At 47.9% G+C, this 20,675-nt stretch overlaps 8 protein-coding genes across 8 annotated transcripts; 5 read left to right on the top strand and 3 right to left on the bottom strand.

Annotated features, from left to right (window-relative positions):
• Window positions 1–5: 5 nt before the first annotated feature.
• On the top strand, window positions 6–554 carry BDW43DRAFT_314077 (uncharacterized protein; the record flags this gene model as incomplete). The annotated part of the gene is made up of 1 exon (XM_032047727.1): window positions 6–554. One exon carries the CDS (start codon window positions 6–8, stop codon window positions 552–554), a length of 549 nt encoding a protein of 182 aa, XP_031897236.1.
• Window positions 555–2,312: 1,758 nt separating this feature from the next.
• BDW43DRAFT_166911 (uncharacterized protein) lies at window positions 2,313–3,482 on the top strand. The gene has a single exon (XM_032038681.1). The coding sequence runs from the start codon at window positions 2,433–2,435 to the stop codon at window positions 3,285–3,287; it is 855 nt and encodes a 284-aa protein (XP_031897235.1). The 5' UTR covers window positions 2,313–2,432; the 3' UTR covers window positions 3,288–3,482.
• Window positions 3,483–4,475: 993 nt separating this feature from the next.
• BDW43DRAFT_285862 (uncharacterized protein) lies at window positions 4,476–5,382 on the top strand. The gene has a single exon (XM_032042987.1). The coding sequence runs from the start codon at window positions 4,864–4,866 to the stop codon at window positions 5,032–5,034; it is 171 nt and encodes a 56-aa protein (XP_031897234.1). The 5' UTR covers window positions 4,476–4,863; the 3' UTR covers window positions 5,035–5,382.
• A 1,695-nt stretch (window positions 5,383–7,077) lies between these two features.
• Window positions 7,078–8,340, top strand: BDW43DRAFT_314076 (Zn(II)2Cys6 transcription factor domain-containing protein; the record flags this gene model as incomplete). Its single annotated transcript, XM_032047726.1, has 1 exon — window positions 7,078–8,340. One exon carries the CDS (start codon window positions 7,078–7,080, stop codon window positions 8,338–8,340), a length of 1,263 nt encoding a protein of 420 aa, XP_031897233.1.
• Window positions 8,341–9,365: 1,025 nt separating this feature from the next.
• On the bottom strand, window positions 9,366–10,531 carry BDW43DRAFT_321528 (uncharacterized protein; the record flags this gene model as incomplete). The annotated part of the gene is made up of 3 exons (XM_032049347.1): window positions 10,358–10,531; window positions 9,775–10,287; window positions 9,366–9,712 (listed from the first exon to the last, which is right to left on the bottom strand). The coding sequence occupies exons 1-3, from the start codon at window positions 10,410–10,412 to the stop codon at window positions 9,366–9,368; spliced, it is 915 nt and encodes a 304-aa protein (XP_031897232.1). The 5' UTR covers window positions 10,413–10,531.
• A 3,740-nt stretch (window positions 10,532–14,271) lies between these two features.
• Window positions 14,272–14,765, bottom strand: BDW43DRAFT_314074 (uncharacterized protein; the record flags this gene model as incomplete). Its single annotated transcript, XM_032047725.1, has 2 exons — window positions 14,272–14,631; window positions 14,706–14,765. 2 exons carry the CDS (start codon window positions 14,763–14,765, stop codon window positions 14,272–14,274), a joined length of 420 nt encoding a protein of 139 aa, XP_031897231.1.
• A 569-nt stretch (window positions 14,766–15,334) lies between these two features.
• On the top strand, window positions 15,335–17,738 carry gmdB (general amidase GmdB). The gene is made up of 5 exons (XM_032038677.1): window positions 15,335–15,862; window positions 15,926–16,201; window positions 16,263–17,126; window positions 17,179–17,266; window positions 17,314–17,738. The coding sequence occupies exons 1-5, from the start codon at window positions 15,557–15,559 to the stop codon at window positions 17,427–17,429; spliced, it is 1,650 nt and encodes a 549-aa protein (XP_031897230.1). The 5' UTR covers window positions 15,335–15,556; the 3' UTR covers window positions 17,430–17,738.
• On the bottom strand, window positions 17,608–20,293 carry BDW43DRAFT_166648 (GIY-YIG nuclease family protein). The gene is made up of 2 exons (XM_032038676.1): window positions 19,717–20,293; window positions 17,608–19,584 (listed from the first exon to the last, which is right to left on the bottom strand). The coding sequence occupies exons 1-2, from the start codon at window positions 19,944–19,946 to the stop codon at window positions 18,048–18,050; spliced, it is 1,767 nt and encodes a 588-aa protein (XP_031897229.1). The 5' UTR covers window positions 19,947–20,293; the 3' UTR covers window positions 17,608–18,047.
• Window positions 20,294–20,675: the final 382 nt, after the last annotated feature.

Here is a 20,675-nt window from a genome sequence, read left to right as displayed (position 1 = left end):
GATCGATGGTCGAAGGAGACGACTCCGATGATCTCATACCGGTTCCAGCAGCGACACACTGGCCTCCACCTGAAACGGACGAGCTTTCCGGACTGGTGATGAACATCGTCTTGCCCTCTGCACCCGGATCACGGAAGTTTCCCATCATGGTGTACATCCACGGAGGTTCCTTACCGTATGGTGGTGCCAATCTACCGATCTTCGATAGCGTCAACCTTGTTACGCAGAGCATTGAAACCGGAATGCCCATCGTATACGTCAATTTCAACTATCGGATTGGATTTGGTGGGTTCTTGGCTAGTGCAGTAATTGCAGAAGAGCTGCAGCGAGATGGCCATCAAGGCTGCGGGAACTTCGGGTTCAGCAGTCGGAGTCGGCCGGGAGAGGTCAACATCCCTTCACCATGCAGTACAAAGGGGCTGTTTATTGATCGCACGTTTGCTGGTAGCGAACGACCAACTCGATCCAAGTATTACCGACCATCTGCTAAGGACCCCACTTCACTGGGCAGCGGGCAACGGGAATTTAGAAATGGTCAACCTTCTTCTCAGTAGACAAGATGTGCTGTTGAATGCCGAGGACATCGATGGGTCTACTCCGCTGATGCTGGCTGTCATACGAGACCACACAGTTGTAGCGAAGCGGCTTGCTCGCACATCCCGACGTAATCGACAAAGTGAATGGTCATGATCATAACTTTTGCTTGCTTAAAGGGTAGAGTTATTTTAGGAGAGTCGATGATTGCAAGGGGTGCTCTGAAGTCCATTTCTGGATCTCAGCTATTTGAGGCCTTTGTAGGATCAACTTTCTCTGTCTCTTTTCTCTGTCATCTATGGAGTGCACAGCATACGCAAAAATTGATATCCCAAGTTGTTCGGTGTCTGCCAGACTAGTTTAAGGAGTGCAAATCTCTTGTAGTGTAAAGTACCATTACAATTTAACCCGCAGCTAAGCTGCGTGTACAGCCGAGCTGCGCACTTCCGCTGGCTTAAGACTTTTCAAACACCAATTGACCCAGTCGGCATGGCAGGTAATCTCAAAAATCGGCTTAGGTCCTCCTTAGCAACGATAACACATGCCACATCACCAAGACTCCGAGGACAAAAGCTTTGACCCTCTCTTCGCATGTTAATGATGCGATGAATAAAAGATATCCTGCGGCCATGAGCCATAGATCCACCGGGTGAACTAGACGTGGTTCTTGACGGCAAGACTGAGTCAGTCTGAAAATACGGATTGCTAGACAGGCAACTCCCAGACCATTCAGTATGAGAAAAGGGTGATTTGAGCCAAATGCCTCGATAGGAAGAGCCCGCAGGTTGACGAGTGTAGAAAACAATGTGTGTGATAAATGAAAGTAGTTCCAAGTTTTACTAAAAACTTCAATATATTAGCATACCTAGCGCTGGAAGTTGATGCACTGATTTTGGTACCTACAGTATCATTCCCGAATACCCATGACGCGAATACCCATGACCTGAACACGAATATCCATAGCGGTGACCAAGTTGCTTCTGATAAAGCAGTCTAGCGAAACAAGATCTATAGTGATCTTCAGGATCTCAGGAGGTAGTTAGGTCCTAAATATCGCCAAGGGTGCAGCATTGACTGGCTGCAACCAAGAGTATAGGGGGCTTAACAGAGTTACCAAGGTCGAGGTCGAGGGAGCTGAATCCTTGTCCTAATAAGAGAAAAGAATGGGGAAAAGTAAAGATAAAAAGAAAAATGTCGGGGGATAAAGCTGAGCAACAATGGAGTTTTAGGCTAGTCAGGTATAAATATACCCATCCTCGTCCCAAAGTCCGTGACAAATTCCATTTCCACGCATCTTCGGATTGGGCATTCTGAATCACTTTTAAACGGCTTTACTTCACTACGCTCTCTTTTTCAAATGCAGGAACAGACCCAAGCCTTCCCACGGCGCGTCAACGGGTCAGACAGCAACAACACAAGCATGCCGTGTGAAGCAAAGGTACTTAACCCAGGTTAGCCATCAATCAAACTAACTATTCTGAACACCATCACTACAGTCCATGATTAATTCATCTTCTGCCTCTCCTCCACGCACCCCGTATTATACTCAGGAGTATGAGAAACCTAACACCGAGAACAATTTACGTCCACTCCTCAGATGCCAAGCGAGTCTACTACTGCAGTCCGGTATGGCGAGTTCGCTTCTTCTACGTTCATAGACTGAGGGGCCGTACTTAGACACGTTGCCTTTGATCATGCCGGTCACGAACATGGTCAAACAGGGACTTTCCGGGAGTCCCCAGCTGACAATCAGTCGAGATGGCCTACGCTCGATATTCTTTTAAATCCTACTGGCGACCAGCCGAGCAACACATGCGACGTACCGAACAAGAGCCATCTATATCTCCCGTCTTCAGCATACCACATAGACTTTGCGCAAGGGAACGAAGATAAACCTAATGGCTCATCCTCAGAAGCCATTTTCAAGGATTTGCTGTCAATTGATTAAGCTCCTAATTCCACCTAAGTCAAAACCAGAAACCGTTTCCACGATTTATATATGCATCACTTGCTACGAGCTATATCGCTACCGCAACATACTCAAGAAGCATGTTGAAAATGGCCATTTACCCGACCGGTTGCCACCAACTTGTGTTTGTGGTCGGTTGGTTTGTTCTCGGGACGAGTACTTACTGTGCTTCAGCAACCATTGCATGGACGAAGCCAACCGCACCGCGATGGAGGGAGAAGACATGCAAGACTCAGCATATTGGACTGCCTCGGATTCACAACGTCGTACACTTGAGAACATCATGGGATCCTTTATTTCCCGAATCAACCAGGAATTTCCTGGACTTGCGCATAAGCTTATTCACCGCTTAGCTCGTGCCCAGCTTCGTCATTTTGGGAGAGTCATCGGAAATATGAAGGAGCATACACAAGCGCTTGGACCTGATCATTGCCAGGCTGGGGATCGTTGTTTTCTGAAAAGCCTTCCCACTCTGATCGTCAAGGCCTCCCAAGGTAAAGCAATTATTAACGCACCTTCTTTCTCGTCATCCCTGGCAAAATTGCCCGCTATTTTCGAATGCCCATACTGTTTGCAGACTCGAGTATTCAGGACAACATCGCAGTGGAGGGATCACATTTGTGAAGATATGGAACTATTCGATTGCACTTTTCCGGATTGTAACGGCTGCGTGAATCAAACGCAGTGGTTCCGCCATGTCCCAGGCGAGCGTCATGAGATTTATCTTCCCAAGGGTACTTATTTAAAAAGCTGTCGACCTTTTACAAGAGGAAAACTGGGATGAGCTTCTCAAATTCCCTCCTTATAGTAAGTCAAACCTCTAAAACTTGTTGATCGCCAACTAACATTCTGTAGCCGACCAAGGATATAAGAACTGGGATTGATTGCGACCGCGCACAAGTACCTGAAGACTCCCAGATTCAACGGTCTCGAATTTTCGATCAGGCCAACGGTCAAAATTCGGCTTGATGAAACGGTGCATCACTGATTTTCCCTCGCATACGTGTCTCCTGATCACGACAGAAATTCTGCATTGTTTTCCTTTTACTGCAGTCAGAGGTTGAAGAAATTCGGAGGCCAAAACCTGGCCGATACATATCTACACAATATCACATCCTTGGCCCATCTGCGCTGTTCTAAACTAGTCGCCCCAAACCGTTATAATTGGCGTTTCCTACCCTACTTCAAGGACGCTTTGGATGAGAACGCTTTCAAAAGGATTTCGGATAACGTGGGAGGACATTGCTGAGGTATCCCAGAAGGTTTGAAACCGACCACTACAAAGGCTGCAGAACAGAATCCCAGGCACATAGGCCGCCACAGGACTTGAACGAGGCTCTAAATTCGGCAGAATATAAAGGTCTAAAGTAAATAGACGTATAGTCCTCTGCGCTCTCCTGCGACTGGCCTTCCGTGCCATTCACACCCATTCCCCAGTTTCTTGTTATTTAACCCCCAGTTGGGCCTCGCTTCAGGAACGGGGGCAACAGGTGTAGTCATGGTTCGGGATCGATGTGTCATACAGCTGTCAGTGGGATCAGGATAGACTTCGGTGGCATCGTCCTGCGGTGAGACCATTTGGGGTCAAGCAATCATAAGTCGAACTGAAATACATATCGAGAACGAAAGGGTGCTAAATTTTTCCAAGTTGCTGGTGTTAAAATACGGAATCTGAACCCTTAGAACGGCTTCATTTATGGCGAAATCCTCAAACAACAAATAGGAAAAGTAAAGGAAAGGCCTTTCTGAACAAATTCCGGTCTGCTATTTTCTTCGGATCGATTAATAGCACGAAGCAACACCAGCATGGCAGGACAGAATTTGGGCCCTGGACCCCGGTCACTCGGACGAGAAGTTGTGCTCCAATGTTACATTCTATCCCTGTATGAGCGATGTATAATGACTGCGCCGCAATCAATAGACCGATATTGGCTGATCTAAGTGCGGATCTGAATTAAAGCAGTAGCCCTTTGTCCTGGGTCGTTTCGCCGACTAAAGGCCTCCAACATAGAACAATTACTAGCCAACAATGAGCTCTTGCTCGGAGGGGTACCTCCTGTCAACTCCTGATCGAATGCATCCCTAACGCAGAAACGCCTGGAGCAAGTACATTTCAATGATAAGACTTAAATGCACACTAGCTATGGAACAAATAGCCAACGAAAAGAGAGAACTTTTTGTTTTCCCAGAGACTGAAAACCAACTCACGTCACACCAATGAGTATCTTTCCCTTTCCGAAGCATGCTCATTAGAGCAAATCCCGTCCCCTGTAAGCATGAGTGCTCTACCTGGGAATTTTGTTCAGCGAGCAAGACATATTTAGGTCCCGATTCCTCCAGTCAGCTGGCGCCTATGTTGCATGACAAACTTAACGAGGTTCAGTATCAAAATATTCGCAATAAATGACGGTCATAAGCTAGCCAACAAAAATATATTCCTATGTGGATCTAGTTTCTATCTCGAAGCTATGGTTAACCGCCATTCGCGAGTGTCGGTTGCTGGGCCGCCTCACACATCAATATATTGTTAAGCACTACTATCATTAAGTGGATGGTCACCTCTCAGGAATCTGGTTTAGCCAATCGGGCACAAGTCTCCTGCTTTTATTCAACAGGTCCATAATTGAAATGGTCTTTAATTTTCACCTATACTTAGTATATGCTAGTTAGATTGACGGGTAATTATTTCAATTACTGGCGCAAGTTGGTCCTACACTTCTTTATGAGCGCGTGGTCTATTGGAGAGCGCATTAAATAACTTGATAACCACATCTCTTACAAATCCCGATAGAGAATCTCTCATGTAACTATTATTATGGATGCACCACATATCTTTCCGTTCGTTGTCGCTCCCGTTCCTTTCTGCCTACCTTGCTGTACCGCCCCTTTCACCGCTTTGTATGTAGAACTTAGCAGCATCCTGCTCCTGCAGCTTAAGAGAATCAATCATTCTACACCATAATCAGAAGCACCCAACAAAAATAATCTTATCTTGTAATAGTATAGAGTGCCAGAAGATAAAGTAAATTTTCTATATAATATTATTAGTGTATATAAGAAGATCTTTAATCTATATCTTATTCATAACTCTTTTAAAGAACGCGGCATCTTTTCTACAGATAGATCTTTAATTATTAAAGCTATTCAAAATACTTTATTACTATTACTAGAGATCTCTATACCTGATCTTCGCGCGTATGGTAAGAATACATCTCCTCTGAACCCTTTATCTTCAAGCATTAAAAATATGTCAGAGCCTATGGGAGCCTAAGGCAGCAACCACGTGACCAGACCACAACACCAAGGAATCTCTGTATGATAGATTTAGACCTTAAGACAATCAATCCCATTACACGTGAGCTACACCAGCTCCATCAAAATACACCTCCAAAAAGTGCTCAGCAAGTTAAAAAGAATCAGAAAAAACTATTTAAACTCCTAAATAGTGATATACTAGTCAATCCTCATGTTAAATGCTATCTTAAGCGCTTATTTTATCAGCAGAAACTTCAATCTGAACAGCTTGCTATCATAAATTCAACTCTTAAGCGAATTGAGGCCGCGCAGGCATCCCGAAGGCATCAAAAGTCTAAACAAGAGATTCAACGCCTCGGGGACAGTGGTATACTACGCGTAAAGGATACAAATCAGTCTATTGCAGACAGAAAGACCAAAGATAATGAAAAGAATAAGAAAGCAGAGAATAAAGCGTATTTAAAGGCGTACGGTCACCCCCCGCCAGTGTCCTATACAGGAAATAAATCTGCAGCCTCAAATACAGGATTGGCAGAGGAATCAGGCAATCAACTTTATTTTATTGATTCTGCAGGCGTTTAGTGGTGATAATGCGAATTGCTTCATTTTCTTCCTTTACGCTGCTGACCACCCACCGGCGAAAGGTGGTGGGTGGTCGGAACCGCCACTAATAATTAATATGCATAACTGATGAACTAGCTGCAACAGGTCTAGCCAATAAAGCCCGAAACCAAGTGTTGGTTCCCGTTGGACAAGACAAACATCAGCGGCTCTTGCGCGGTCCTCCTCTTGACACATGGAGCGCGGTACAGCAGGCTATTGGCTCATCCATGGCAACCGCCGTCTACTATAGCCAGTTTAGACAAATATATGCAGTCTAGGATTAGTATCGGATGTATGGTCGATATACTCCACCGATATCTCCGTTAAGGTGGGCGAGATAAGCAATCAGAGGTCAATATACGACAGGAGGTCGATATACTCCGTTGATAACTGCATTAGAGTGATTGGATTACTTGGAGATTTCACTCCCATCACAAACCATTCGGGCAACAGTAGAAACCGATAGGGCCATGAAATAATTATTAACTGACGGTACATTGCGTAAAGGCGTCATACAAGCAGGGGTATACTAGCAGCCAACCGCCAGCTCGACAAGGACCGAGTCATGATAACGTCCCTGTATTGGCGGGGCCATAATGCGGCCCAGCAAGGTTCCGGTCTGGCAAGGCTGTCAAAGGCAGATACTTAAGAAACTCTGACGCAGCGTAGCTTTTGAGTTAAGGTCGTGCATGGATGCACGGGGGAAAGACGCAGCTATGACTGATACTGACACTATACGTTCTTCGCAACCATCTGTGGGCAAGCGCTCAGCATGTGATCGCTGTCGGACGCAGAAGCTTGGCTGCATGCGCGTCAATGGACATCCCACCGACGCCTGTTTGCGGTGTGTGCGCTCCCAAGTCGAATGCGTTACCAGTTCGTCCCGCAGGCCTGGCCGGCCCGCAAAGGCTGCCGCTGCCGGAAATATGAGCAGTGCGGGGCCGTCTCCGCAGCGTAATGATTATGCTCCTTTATTAGGCCTCCTGGACGTGGACTTGGATGTGGATGTGGCCGATACATTCGACTTCGCCGCACTGGACGTGCCTTTTGAGACCCCGTCTAGCTTTTGGGGGTCGAAGGGTATCGCAAACCTCTACCCTGACGACGGCTGCTTCCCCGATTCAGGGATAGGCGACGACCGCTCACCTAGCATACCTGCCCTTGAGCTCTCCCCTTCCGCCGACAACGCCGGCCCGCTGCGCAAATACCGCATGCAACTGGCACACGTCCAGCAGACCCTATATAAACAGCTGTTTCGCCTCCAATCCATCCATTGCGACCTGGCCGAGGTGCTGCGCGTCACCTGTGTTCATCATCACCACATGACGTCTTGCGAATCGTCCCCCACCAGTCGTGCCACCTCGACCTACCCCTGCCGCACCCCCTCCAACCCCCTCGCCACCGTCTCAACCATAGCTGCTGAATTTGTCGACATCTTATCCGCCTTGGTGCCGTCGGCCCTTGGCCCGCACGACCATCCCCACCGTTCATCACATCCTAACCCTCACTTAAGCAGCCCCGACCTGCTCATCATCCTCTCCTGCTACATCAATCTCATCCATATCTACGACTACATTCTTGCGCAGCTCCTAGCCCAGGTAAGGACAAACCCCGCGGCCTTGGAGACAGCCCTCCAGTCCGCCCCGGTGCTCTCCCTCGGCGGGCTAGCTGTCCCACCCGCCCGGCATCTCCCGGCTCATCTGGTGCTGGTGTTGTTAAACAACCAGCTCCTGCCCATTGAGGCTTTTCTCGGGCTACCTGACTCACTTCGGGTTTCGGATGTCAAGGAGGTGGGTGGGACTCCGACGGGTGGAAGATTTGGGCAGGGGCAGAGGGATGGGCTCTTCAGCGGGGCAGGGGGGCAGGCTCTTTGCATGGCCTTGGTGCTGGTTGAGACCGAGCAAGCTGTTGGTGGGGCAGGTGGTTTAGGTGTTATTGCCGCGTTGAGGGAGAAGAGAGCGAGGGTTCTAGAGTTGTAGGTCTATTAGAGGTACTCGCTCGCCTCAACTACTACCGAATCAAGTTAGCATCTCGCGCCGCACACCTCACCTTCAGCGTGTAGATAGCTTCTCTCTTAGATAGTATTGAGTATTATGTTTTTATCACTTCTTCATTCTCTCATTCTCTCTCACAGGTTATGAGGCCCCGTAACTCATTCGAGGTTTCTCATATTGGTTAGTCCAGAACTAATCTCGCGGATCTCTATAGTTCTTCCTTCTTTTATGGTGATACTTACGTAGAATCTAGCCTGCCTTGTCGAATCTAGGTCTCCGAGGCCCGTGACATGTCAAAATTTAATGAATCAACACCTACAATCCGCCTTAGGCCCAGTTAATCAACATGGAATGGTCCTGGGTCTCTTATCCAAGCGCCAAGCCAGATTGGACAGTACAACGAAACTGTCTGGAACACTCCGGAGCATCCTACATCGCAGTTCTGGGCTGGTCGCCATCTAAAGCATGATGGCTGGTAAAACTTCTTCCTTCTTCCCTTTCGGTATGTATCTACTGTACGTCTTATTAAATTGTTGCTTTATTAACAAGTTTAGGTGGTGGGCCTTCAATCTGCCCCGGGCGGGTGTTCGCTAAGCAAGAAACCCTAATGACTATCGCTGCGCTGGTAACCAGATTTGAGATAGATATGATTGACTGGGGTGCATCCAGACGGATCCAAGTCCGACCGGCCGCCTAAGAATGACCAGTCACATATTGGAGCTGTTGGGATCCCACCAGACCGGGACATGATGATCCGATGGATGAGACTGTGGTAGAGAGCAAAGTAGAATGGCATACATAAAATCACTTGCGGATATATAGCTTTAGTTGGCTACTGTGTAATGACTTTTGATTCTATTGTTGGTGCATGAATGCTTGTTACATCAGCTTAGCTATTTATGCCTAGTGGTGCCCACGCATCAAATAGGGCTAGCATTGAAGAAATAGAGACTATCATTGCTAAGGAGCTACCTTATTCTAGATACATCAACCAGGTGTATAGCGATTGCTCAAACCTTGAACTGTGCCCGATCGGCGTCGAGAGCGCCCAGCTCGCTGTGGGTCTCAAGATCCTGAAGCTGTCCCTCTAACTTCACCCTGATGAGCTTGATAGCCGTGATGCTGAGAGGCAAACGCAGTGGAACTTTGTCATTCTGACTGGCTACCTTATACAGGACATTGGCAACGGCACTAGGCTCAAAGCCAACACCGGCCGCCAGCCCCTTCTTCACGAACATCTCAAGCTGTCGGGCAGGCATATCAGCGGTTGTATATGCCGGATGGGGCTTGGTGTATTTCTTGCTGGAGGTTTCAAAATTCGTATTGACAGCACTGGGCTCGACGATGCAAAAGTGAACTAGGAAGGTCAAATACATATCAGTCATCGCTCATATCGATACAAGGTGAAAGGTGGCTTACTGTTCCAGTCCGGATGCATCTCTCGAGCGACAGACTCACTCCATCCTTCGACGGCGTGCTTGCTCGCGTGGTAGAACGCATGACCAGGGAAGGTGCAAATGCCCGCCAGCGATGATATATTGAAGATCAGGCCGCCGCGGCGAGACTCAGATTGACGCATCACCTCAATGGCTTTCAAGGTGACACGGACAGTACCAAAGAAGTTGACTTCAAATTGGTCATGCATGTCATGCTCAGAGACAGATTCTGTATCGCCGGAAAGCGAATAGCCTGCATTGTTCACCACGACATCGATGTAGTAACTGTCTCCAAAATGCGCAGCGGCCGCCTTGAAGGCTGCATCGACCGCCGGGGGTTGCGTAACATCCAGGGAAAGCTTTAAGATGGCCGGGTTATTGTCGTCGAGGTACGAAAGACTAGCTATATCTCTCGCGGTTGCAATCAGACGCTGACCTGGCACAGAGGCAACATGAGTCGCGATAGCACGGCCGATGCCACTTGAGCACCCAGTAACTATATCGAAAACGGCGAAGTCAGATTTTCTAGCTCAGGTCTACCTGACGATGATATGTTATTCGCTTACCAAACCAGGTTGCGTCACCTGGGAGCTGGTAGGGTTTCGTGTTGACGGGGTTCATATTGTAGCTGCAATGATGTGATGTACTTTGCTACTTCCTAGCTTGGTATCTCTGCAAATAGTCTCCTTGCGGTGTTGTTAAAGGGGAATCACCTTTTATTTTACTTTTCGACGTTGCAGTATCGGCAATTGTTTATCGGCAATTGTTCTGTCGGACGTTTCAGGCCTGCCATTCGGGAATTTTGAAATATGAAATTCGGCTATTACGGTAAACCAATAAAACTGATTAATAATATCTATTAGTGGCGATAGGAGATATTCATTATAGCCCCTTGGTTTAACTAAAGAAGCGCCCCTATAGTTTGATTATACTGAGCATACTACACTTGCGCTTTCAGGACAAGATATATGCACATGATAAATTAGGATACTAGGAGCAAGACAGAGCAAGGAGGTGGGTGACACTTCTAGGAATATTATACTAATGTGATGAAGAATGTAATCTTAATATACCATTAGTATATATTAAGTATATTATTAGTGTATTTGAGTTTTTACAAAAGATAGGCACTACTTTAAAACCGGAACTCTAGTCGTAGAAAATCTTATTATCTTAGTAGAGTGGAGGGACGTAAAGTAATTATTAGATTACTACTTAAGCTTAACCCTAGACTTTCTGCTCTGTGTCTCTGATGTTATTGTTTAATGTAGAAACTATCTAAGTAAGTATTTAGTTATTTACTACACAACACTTACTGAATAATGTTGTCAGGTAGTATTAACCTACATCTAAAGAGGGTTTAGTGGCTCTAATTTCACCCGTTATTAGTATAGGTGAGTATGTTCTACTTTAGGGGTCTATAATAACTATATCCGAGACTTCTTCCTGGTCAGCTTCATATTGGCAGACTACAACCGAACAACTTACTTGCATAGCGGCTGCCGCCACGACGAGCCATACGCTGAAATCGGGGTACAATATAATAGTAGCCGTCGCGAAGCTCAACTCAACTAGTACCAGGGAGGCAGGGGAGTAACTTATCCCAAATCCGGGATTCATTCCTTGAAGCACAGGCTGTGGCGGTTGACTTAATATCAGGGCTACTATAGTCACGTGATGTTATTTGATAGCATGAAATGTTAATACGTTCTTCGAATTTTCATGATACCGAGCATTTTGACGTGTATTTACCACCTGGTAATGAGCAGCCCGTGCCTCGCTCCTGGGAGAAACTTACAACATCAACGTCATTTTCTAAAAGAGTAGGATCGATTTAATATTATGCTTACTAGTACTCTGTACCAGAGGTTAATTTACTAATCTGGCGGCTGTAAAGTACAGATCTATAAATACGTTGCAATACATTGGATTTCTCGAGCTAGTGCAGGTGATGACATGGTGTATGCGCGGATGATTTAAGGAATGTTCTACTTGGGATTATTCGGTAATGTAAACCCATGGACTGTGTAATTAGAACTAATAATCCGCACAGAAATCCATCCCCTTGTAGAGTTGCCAACAGCTTCATGGTACACAAGAAGGGCGCTCGTCGGTTACTGTACCCACGGGTTTTATGCCTCGTACGAATACAATATGACGCTGAGTATCACTACAATGCATACGCATAGGTCCACCACATCTAACCGACATAACACCTGGGATAACCCTGTCTTACATTGACGATAGGAGTCGACTCCCTTGGGCTCAGGAACAAGAACAGAGAGATGAAAGATAATGTTAAAACGCTTTAAATTCCAGGTCTACGTAGACTCCATACACTATGTATGAAAAAGTATAGCATGCGCAAAGAAACAGATTCATTGCCGTGACAGCTGGGACATTTACTTCCTGATCTGGAAGCATATGAAGCTATCCGAAAAGAGCTTATTCGCATGAAAAAGATCCCAGTCCGCACATATTGAGTAGCGTAAAATTAAATGCAGTTAGCATCCAAGTACCCCATCCCAGTTGTGCATTGTCTCATCTGCTCCTAAGCGTAAGCAAGTGAATGCCATAAAACAAGCAAGAACATTGACCAAGATCGACACATCCGTGGCGGTACTGCAAATAATTGGCTCCGAAGTAGCCATAGCATGCCTGAGTTCCTATGATGTCCCGGTCACTACCATAGAAGGCGTTCCCCCTATAACGTGAATTAGGCGTCCACTCATCACTCCAACCGAGCCCACTTTACCCTTTCGCTGGGTAAACAGTCCGATTATACGGATCGGCTGACACCGCATAACACTCATTTAAGTTAAGTGTGGTCCTCGACAAACTCCCATCCATCCGCCGATATTCCGCTGAAAGTACATATGGCGCGTAGGCAGAGGTAATGTTGAAACGGGTCCGCGAGAAGCCTCCTCCATCACCGAAGGAAAGTCTCGCGCAACTGCCGACAACAAGCAAAGCTGTTAAAGCCCACATTCTGTACACAAGCGAGAGACACCTTCTAACCCCATTTTCTTCTGGGTCGCAGCTAGGAGATTATTCTTATATAATTACACCCTGTTGCTGTACATCCTCTTTGAAGTTGGCCAGTTTTACGCCCCCGCGAAACGGGTAACATACCTATATTCTGCTATAATAAATTACTCGATTTACCTACGCAGCCAGCTGACTGAATGGCCTTGTTTTGAAGGCTATGGTTGTATTCAATACGGTACAGGTTGGGGTATGACGGTTGGTCCCTCTTAAATTTCAAGGCTCCGAAAAATACAATTCTCGACAAATTCATTTTTAACTATATGCACTCCAGTATTAATAGTAATCATTTCTACACAGACACTATCCCTATGAAGATACCAGCGCCTAAATTCTAGACGAAGTGTAGGCTTTTCTGCTAGCGTATTTTACGATTTGTGATCGAGCAATATATTTAGGAGGTGAATGGTTAAATAGAATACAGACGGCAAGAAGCGTCAAGTGCTCGTCAGGATGGCCCCAGCTGCGGTCACAATGAAAACGTGACGAGGAACAAGATATCTAGACTACTAATAATACCATTTGGTTCTGGTGATAATACTTGGTGGTTTGCACTATACTGCCGTACTCATGGATGTCAGGTAACTGCAGAATGTACTGACCATATAGCCGAAGATGGAGGTATCCTAACAATGCGTACTGCAGGACTTTGCTATCCGATTTGTGAGAATTTAAAACGTTCAATGTAGTCTTGAGACTTAGCTTGGAGCTATGCTACAGACGGGAATATGCGTCATCTCTGGGAAAGCCTGTTGGCAGTCCCGGAAATCGAATCAAGGGTATCTGTCAGAAGTTGCGTCTCAGGCTCTTCCCGCCCAAACGAAAGGAAGAGGCCGAGGTCGAAATCACGATCTAATGCTATGATCGGCGCCCTGACAACATCCCCATGTTCGTCACTTCGTGGGATGTCCTGCGAAGTCCAGAAAGCGAGTTCAGGGCGGTCTTTGTCTAGAGACCGTGGCTGGTAGTTAGAATTTACATGTCAATATCGAACCCGACTATCGAAGTCTTCGTCGGCGGTACACAGGAAACGATGACGGATACATAGATCTGGCCTCAATATTGTAGAAGCTATGCCGCTGATGTACCATAATCAAAGCACTGTTACTGTTCTTATTCTCTGTTTCGGTGGCTACGCCTTACAAGCCCTCTTAGTTACTCTTCAATCCAGGTTTCTTCCCTCCCCGACGCCTTGGGACCGAGAAACTGCTCCTGTGCCGCTTGGTGGTGGTAGCGGCGGCAAATATCCAGCCCCGTCCCCGCTTGGCGGCCCAACAATCGTCGTTCTCTCGCAGTCGCATGAGGAGCTGCAAGGACTGGTGAGTAGAGCCGCGTCAAAGGCCGTCTGAAGGGATCGAATCAACTCCTCGTGATGCCGGTCGGATAACAGAAGACTCCTGATCAATTCTTCCTGCCTCTGGAGGTCAGAGTATATCTAAGAAAGTTTTTGACATGTCGTCTCCATGGTCGTCGTGCCGAATGTTGTCTTCAACAAGGCCTCGTTGAGACTCGCTAGGGCCTCTACACGGGAATCCAAATCCAGCGTTCTCTTTTGGCCATCCAGCTGTTGACGCAGCCACGCGACTTCCTCGGTGCTGCGACACAACGCCGATTCCACCTGCTCGCGTGCCCACTGAGAGTCGGCCAGCTTCTGCTCAAGCTGGCATGAATGGTGTTGTTCTTGCAGAAGGTGGGCATGCTCGTCGTGGAGACGAGTCTCCAGTTCCCTCTGGTAATGTCGGAGGTCGACAGCTTCCTTGAGCAAAGTGCTGGTGCTTTTTTGCCAGAGTCCTTGCTGGGCGGGTTATTCAGGCAGCATGGAGATCAGCTTTTATCGGAAGCATGCACATGAGGAGGCAGTGCACTTACCCACTGAGACTGGACTCGTCCACTTGGAAGTTCCCCCGATGCCGTTGTATGAAATGCCATTGTCCGAAAGTCCAGCACTTGTAAATCCAACGATGCCTTTCTCTTGTATGGATGTTGTAGAATATCAGACAGATACAGAGCGCTTGGCCTCGCCACTTGGGGACAAGGCTACTCCGGTCCTTTATGCAGGGTGAGTTTCATTCTCCTCGCAAGTACTTATCTATATAGTTCGAACACTCTCACAATATGCAAACCGTAAAAATACGCCAACAGGCCCCTTACGGCTCTTTGACCTTTCGAATACCGCTGGTTGATCGAGAACTCCTTCTAGCTAAGTCCAATACCCCAGCCCCATATGACAAGATTTTTGTTGATTGTTACCGACCAGAATTACCTTGCACAGGCCTCTTCCGAACATTACTAGTAAAACCGTCCACCACAAACGGGGACGGGGCAAGCAAGATGCATGGGTCGCAAGGCCGGTATTAGTCGTAAAATAGAGGCTGCAGGGCTGCCAGCCTCTGTAAGGTTGATTTTGCCGTCTCGACAAATACCGTAAGTTATTAAAGTGGGTCTCTTAGGAAGCCTGTATTGTCATAATGGCCAACCTTATCTGACCCAAAAATACACCGGCTTCTCGCAACAGAAAATATATTCGTAATTATTTTAGTGTATTGCGCTTGCCGTTCTCCTTGGCAAGCAAAGCGCTTACATTCTAGTTTTTACCGGGCTTTCTTTTCCGGCTTATCTGTACAAACGCTCCGATTAATTTAGCGTCGGGCCAATTGCATTATATAGCTCCTCAGTGCCCAGGTGATCTACCCCTTAATTCTACAAATTCCACAACTGAAATGACTGCAATTGTTGCAATGGAAACACACTGGGAGACCCACGTGGCAGAGAAGCACAAGCAACTGGAGCGACAAATTCCCGAGCATTGGCGCTTGAGCACCACATTTCTTAGTTCGCTTCCATCAAATGGCCATCTCATAGAGGCGGACATCCCGCGGCGTAGTGGCATCCTCACTGAGGAAGAGCTGGATATCACAGAACACTATTCCGCGGGACAGCTGCTACAAAAGATTGCCTGGGGCGAGTTGAGCTCGTTGGTCGTGACGACTGCCTTTTGCAAGCGGGCAGCTATAGCTCAACAGCTAGTAAGCATGCGTGACAGAACTAACATCCATTACAACCATCCACGACACTAATGACCTTCATAGACATCCTGCCTAACGGAACACTTCTTCTACCGGGCCCTCGAGCGCGCTCAGTACCTCGACGATTATCTAAAGCGAGAGAAAAGGGTGATAGGGCCGTTGCACGGGCTTCCGATAAGCCTGAAGGATAGTTTCTGCGTCAAAGGGATTCAGACCACCCTGGGATATGTATCGTTCTTGGCCAACCCACCCGCCGAATCCAATTCTGCTCTGGTAGATCTCCTCCTAGACCTGGGTGCGGTGCTTTATGCCAAGACCAACATTCCGCAGACCATGATGGTTCGTGACCTTCCAGTTACCAAGCAAGTATAGTGTTCGTTTTCTGACACTTTCTGAGTAGACTGGTGACTCAGAGAATAACATTTATGGTCGCACACTGAACCCACACAATACGAATCTGACAGCTGGAGGATCAAGCGGGGGTGAAGGGGCTCTCACTGCTTTCCGGGGCTCCATTCTTGGAGTAGGAACTGATATTGCAGGGTCCATCCGAATCCCATCACTCTGTTGTGGTGTTTATGGCTTCAAGCCAACCGCAGACCGTATTCCATTTGGTGGCCAAGTGTCGGGGGCGATTGAGGGAGTCCCGGGCATAAAGCCATCAGCAGGGCCGCTCGCACAATCGCTGGACGACTTGGAGCTATTTATGTCAACTGTGCTCAACGTCGGGCCCTGGAAATACGACGTGACTACCATAGGTTCCCCATGGCAGACAACATTCAAAATACCTTCTTTGTTGACAATCGGTGTTCTCGCAGAAGATCCTGACTTCCGCCTTCATCCTCCTGTCCGTCGCGCAATGGAGTCGGCCGTCGAAGCATTAACCAAGAAGGGCCACCGAATTGTACGCCTGAAACACGATTCTGCACGAGGGGTAGCTTATGCAAGCCGCCTAGCGTTTCAGTACTTCACATATGGACCACACGTAGACCATATGGCCGCAAGCGGAGAGCCCCCAGTGACATCGGTGACGAAGATGGCCAATCCGATGTTCACTGGCCCTTTCCCAGTGGACAAAGATCTCGACATATTTGAGAAGATCGACGCGTTACACAACGCAAGAAAGGCTTATGCTGAGGCGTGGCGCAAGACATGGGTTGAGCACGGTATGGATCTCATTCTAGCACCCGGAGCCCAGAATACAGCTACACCACATGATACGTATGGATGGCCGCCGTACACCGTCATTTGGAATCTCCTAGATGTAAGGCTGGACCCCTACATGCTTACTAGAGTCTTCTTCTAACTGCCCACAGTACCCTGCATGTATTATACCGTTTGGGAAGGCCTCGAGAAACCTTGACCCAGCGCCCCTGCCGCTACATGATGGAGTGCAACCCAGCTGTAAGTTTCAAGTGGACAGTCCATACTACAATGCTAACCTAGTCTAGATGACCCTGACGTGGTTGATGGAGCACCATGTGCTCTTCAAATCATTACTCCTCGACATCAGGATGAGAAATGTCTTCGCTTTTCGCGAGTGATCGACAGAGATATATGTAGTTAGATAATCCTTAGACAGCTGCGCGGGATATCAAAGTCTATACGGTGAGGGACTAACATACTACCATATCATCGACCATCGTTGGATGTTATTCGAAACATGAAAATGCCCATCATGTGCATTAGTGATCTAACTGTAAAGAACTAGGGAATGGTGTGGAAGGAGAGGACTCCATTATAATAGCCATAGCATTGAAACATACGAAATTTGGACTCTATTATCCGGTAAACAAAATACACGATCTAAAGATTACTATTCGTCTGGTAAAGCTGCTGTAGATTCCGCCCATACTGGCTCCTCCCCGTCCCGTCGGCTATACCAACCGCTCTAGCAGTCTGTATGCGTCTCCTTAGGTATTTGAGCGATTGCGATGGGTCCAATAGAACCCCATATTCTCTGCCCTGGCAGTCCCAGATATCCTGGTCGTGTATGGCGATTTATAGCAGCAGGGTAGCTGTCCGGATGCCTCATGTTTGAGATGTCTCCGGCGCTTGATGCTAGCCGGCAATACTTGTCAAAGTGAAGACTATATGAAATTTAACAGTCTTAATAGCAGCAACCCGGCCTGCGTAAAGAAAATCAGATATGCTTTGGGATATTTGTCGTGAGCTTCAGCGCAGGTCATCCCGTTCGTACGCCCTTCTTCCTTGTCTGGCGAGTAAGGCTTCGGTCTGGAGTAAGGGGAGACGCAGGAAGCATCTCTCCAGGGAGCTCCTTCATCTCGTCGCTGTGTTCTTTGTTCGGGCTGTTTACTTTATTCTCCCCCTCAGCGCCAGAAGCTTTGCTTGGACGAGGCTTCTTCGGTGGTCGATTCGAACCTGGGTTACGCTGACCAGGTGATTTTGAGGCCGTACGCTCAAATTGCCTGCTTGGCGATCTAGATCCGTTGACTCTCCGTATTGGCTTCTCATCCCCAGGGACAGCAGTAGGTGTGCCGACGAGAAACAGACGATAAGCAGCAATAACTGCCAGGAATAGGTCAAGGAATAAGTCAAGAAACTCAGATTTATCGATCCCGTGGTTCCAACATGCCAACGCTGTGACATAGATGCCTCTTATGAATAATGTCACCAAGATTAGTTGAATACTCGAAACTGAGTCCCACAGCTGTTGCCCAAGAATAATCCAGTTGACAAGGGAGGCCAGCCTAGTTTCATAGGATGGAAAGCGCTTATGACAGGTCTGTAATACCCAACAGACCCAGCGAGAGGATGTGGCTATCCTACAGATGTACTCGAATCTATCTTCCGAGGTCGGTTCGGTAAATGTCATCCATCCTTCCCGCAGGCACGCCTGGCATGCCTGTGGTTCCTCAGCTTCTTTGGTACAGCCGACTTTCATACAGTTAAAGGAACCCAAGTTTCCACATGTAAAGGCCTCGAGACGGTCAGCCCAGAATGGCTTCAGATTGCTCTCGTTGTCAAATGGCTCTTCCTCAGTCAGCCATCGTGACCACGAGCGCACGATCTTCAGGCCATCTGCCACTTCGCCCCAAGAGTACTCCCTGTGCTGAGTTGGGCAGGAACAGTTGGGCTCGTATTTCAAATTCTTCAGCTCGGCGAGAGCAAGCTTTTCAAGGGTCTTATATAAATTAGTACACTTCGGGCTTTTCCTTGTTGTCCACGTCCCGAGTCTGCAATTTGCGTTGTGTTGCTTAGTTCGCCTCTCCACATCTTTGGACTGTCCTATCTTGTAGAACGGGCTCTCCTCCGATGGATCGTAGAGGACATATACGTATCCAGAAGATGATTCAGGCTTCCTTGAGCTAGCTCCACGGATCACATCGCGGACGGCGAACACAATATCCTCAGTCGACTTGTTATTTGGGATAAATTTAGGCGAACGCTGTGAGTCCGCTAATGCATCGTCAGAGACCTCGGTCCTCGGGGTTTCTTGCAGACTTGCTGAAGAGAAGGGGGACACTGATCCGCCGGCCTCGTCATCCGATGAATCCATTCGCTCATCCTCTGACGTATTTGTGGATGGCATGGAGGCGTCTTGGTCGTCCATCTGAACTTGGGGGACGGTCATACCGCGGTCTAGATCTGATGCCGGAGGACAGAGATCCTTATCGGACTCATCATCGGAGATTTCCACATAGGCCGCATCCGGTGGAATCCATGCAGGTCGCGTAGTGGAGCTGCGACTAGCATCGGACCTGGGAGGTGAAGCATCAGATGGCTTCTCCCCTTGAGAGTATACCTCCAGGAATGATCTTTGCGGGATTCGGTGCAAGCCTTCTCGGTTTACGCGGAGGAAGGCACCCAATGTCTGATCCTTAGCCACGAACTTACTCATGAAGCGCCTTTGCTGCGACAGCTGTTCCGCTCGTCGTCTAACCAACGCTGGTCGTGTTGGACTCTCCTCCATGAACTCAAAGTGGCTGTCCGACTCGTCATCGGGAAAGTTTCCGATCTTTTCTGGAAACGGGCTGGAGCATCGGTCATCCCCATCGCGCCATGGAGTAGGTGGGGACCCCATATACTGGGGGAGGCCAGTAGCGGCAATGGAGGAGGCCATTTGTCGATTTCACGCAATGCGGGTGAGTATCACCCCAACAACGGCGCACCGGGGCTTATAAAACTAGGCAAGCGACAGGGATCGCGTATCATTCATAATATCGCATGTTAAGCCCCGGGCGGTGCACTCCGTTATAGAGGCTATGCCGCTCCTCGGGGCCTTTCGCGATGACAAGGGTGTGAACATGTATCTGTGGTGGATGTAACCTTAAGCAGGGGTGTCGTGCAGTAGTTCGCATGGACATTTATCCTATTCGGATGTTAGATGCATACTCGCTCACCGCTGCCCCCTAAGAGTTAAGCCAGAGTGTCACGATCTTCCCCTCGCTGTGGCTGAGCTCATGTCCACTATGCCCGACTAGGAACAGGTCGGTTTGCATCATTGGTCTTCCCTGTTGCTAAATTAAGTACAGCCTCACAACCACCTCTAGGGTTTGGGTTGAAAGATGCCCTGCTAGTCATCCACCTTGCATGGTATATTTCAGCTGCCTAAGTGACAGAATGAGGGTAACGCAGTGGAATATCTGTAACCACCTATCAAGAGGCTTTCTACTATCGAGCGCATTCTCTGTGACAGCATAGCATGCCAGGCCTTCCTAACGCTATATCAACGCACGATCTATCGTTTCGAGGAGGAGCCAATTAGCTGAGGACTCGGTCCATAGTCGCACCTAAATCAGTCGTTCGGACTTTCCATGTCGGACGGAAATTGTGCACGAGGTCCTGAGGA

The sequence above is a fragment of the Aspergillus alliaceus genome (assembly GCF_009176365.1).
Source record: "Aspergillus alliaceus strain CBS 536.65 unplaced genomic scaffold BDW43scaffold_43, whole genome shotgun sequence".
In the NCBI taxonomy this organism is placed as follows: Eukaryota; Fungi; Ascomycota; class Eurotiomycetes; order Eurotiales; family Aspergillaceae; genus Aspergillus; species Aspergillus alliaceus.
The sequence above is the reverse complement of the archived record's forward strand: the minus strand, read 5'-3'. Positions and strand labels throughout refer to the sequence as shown.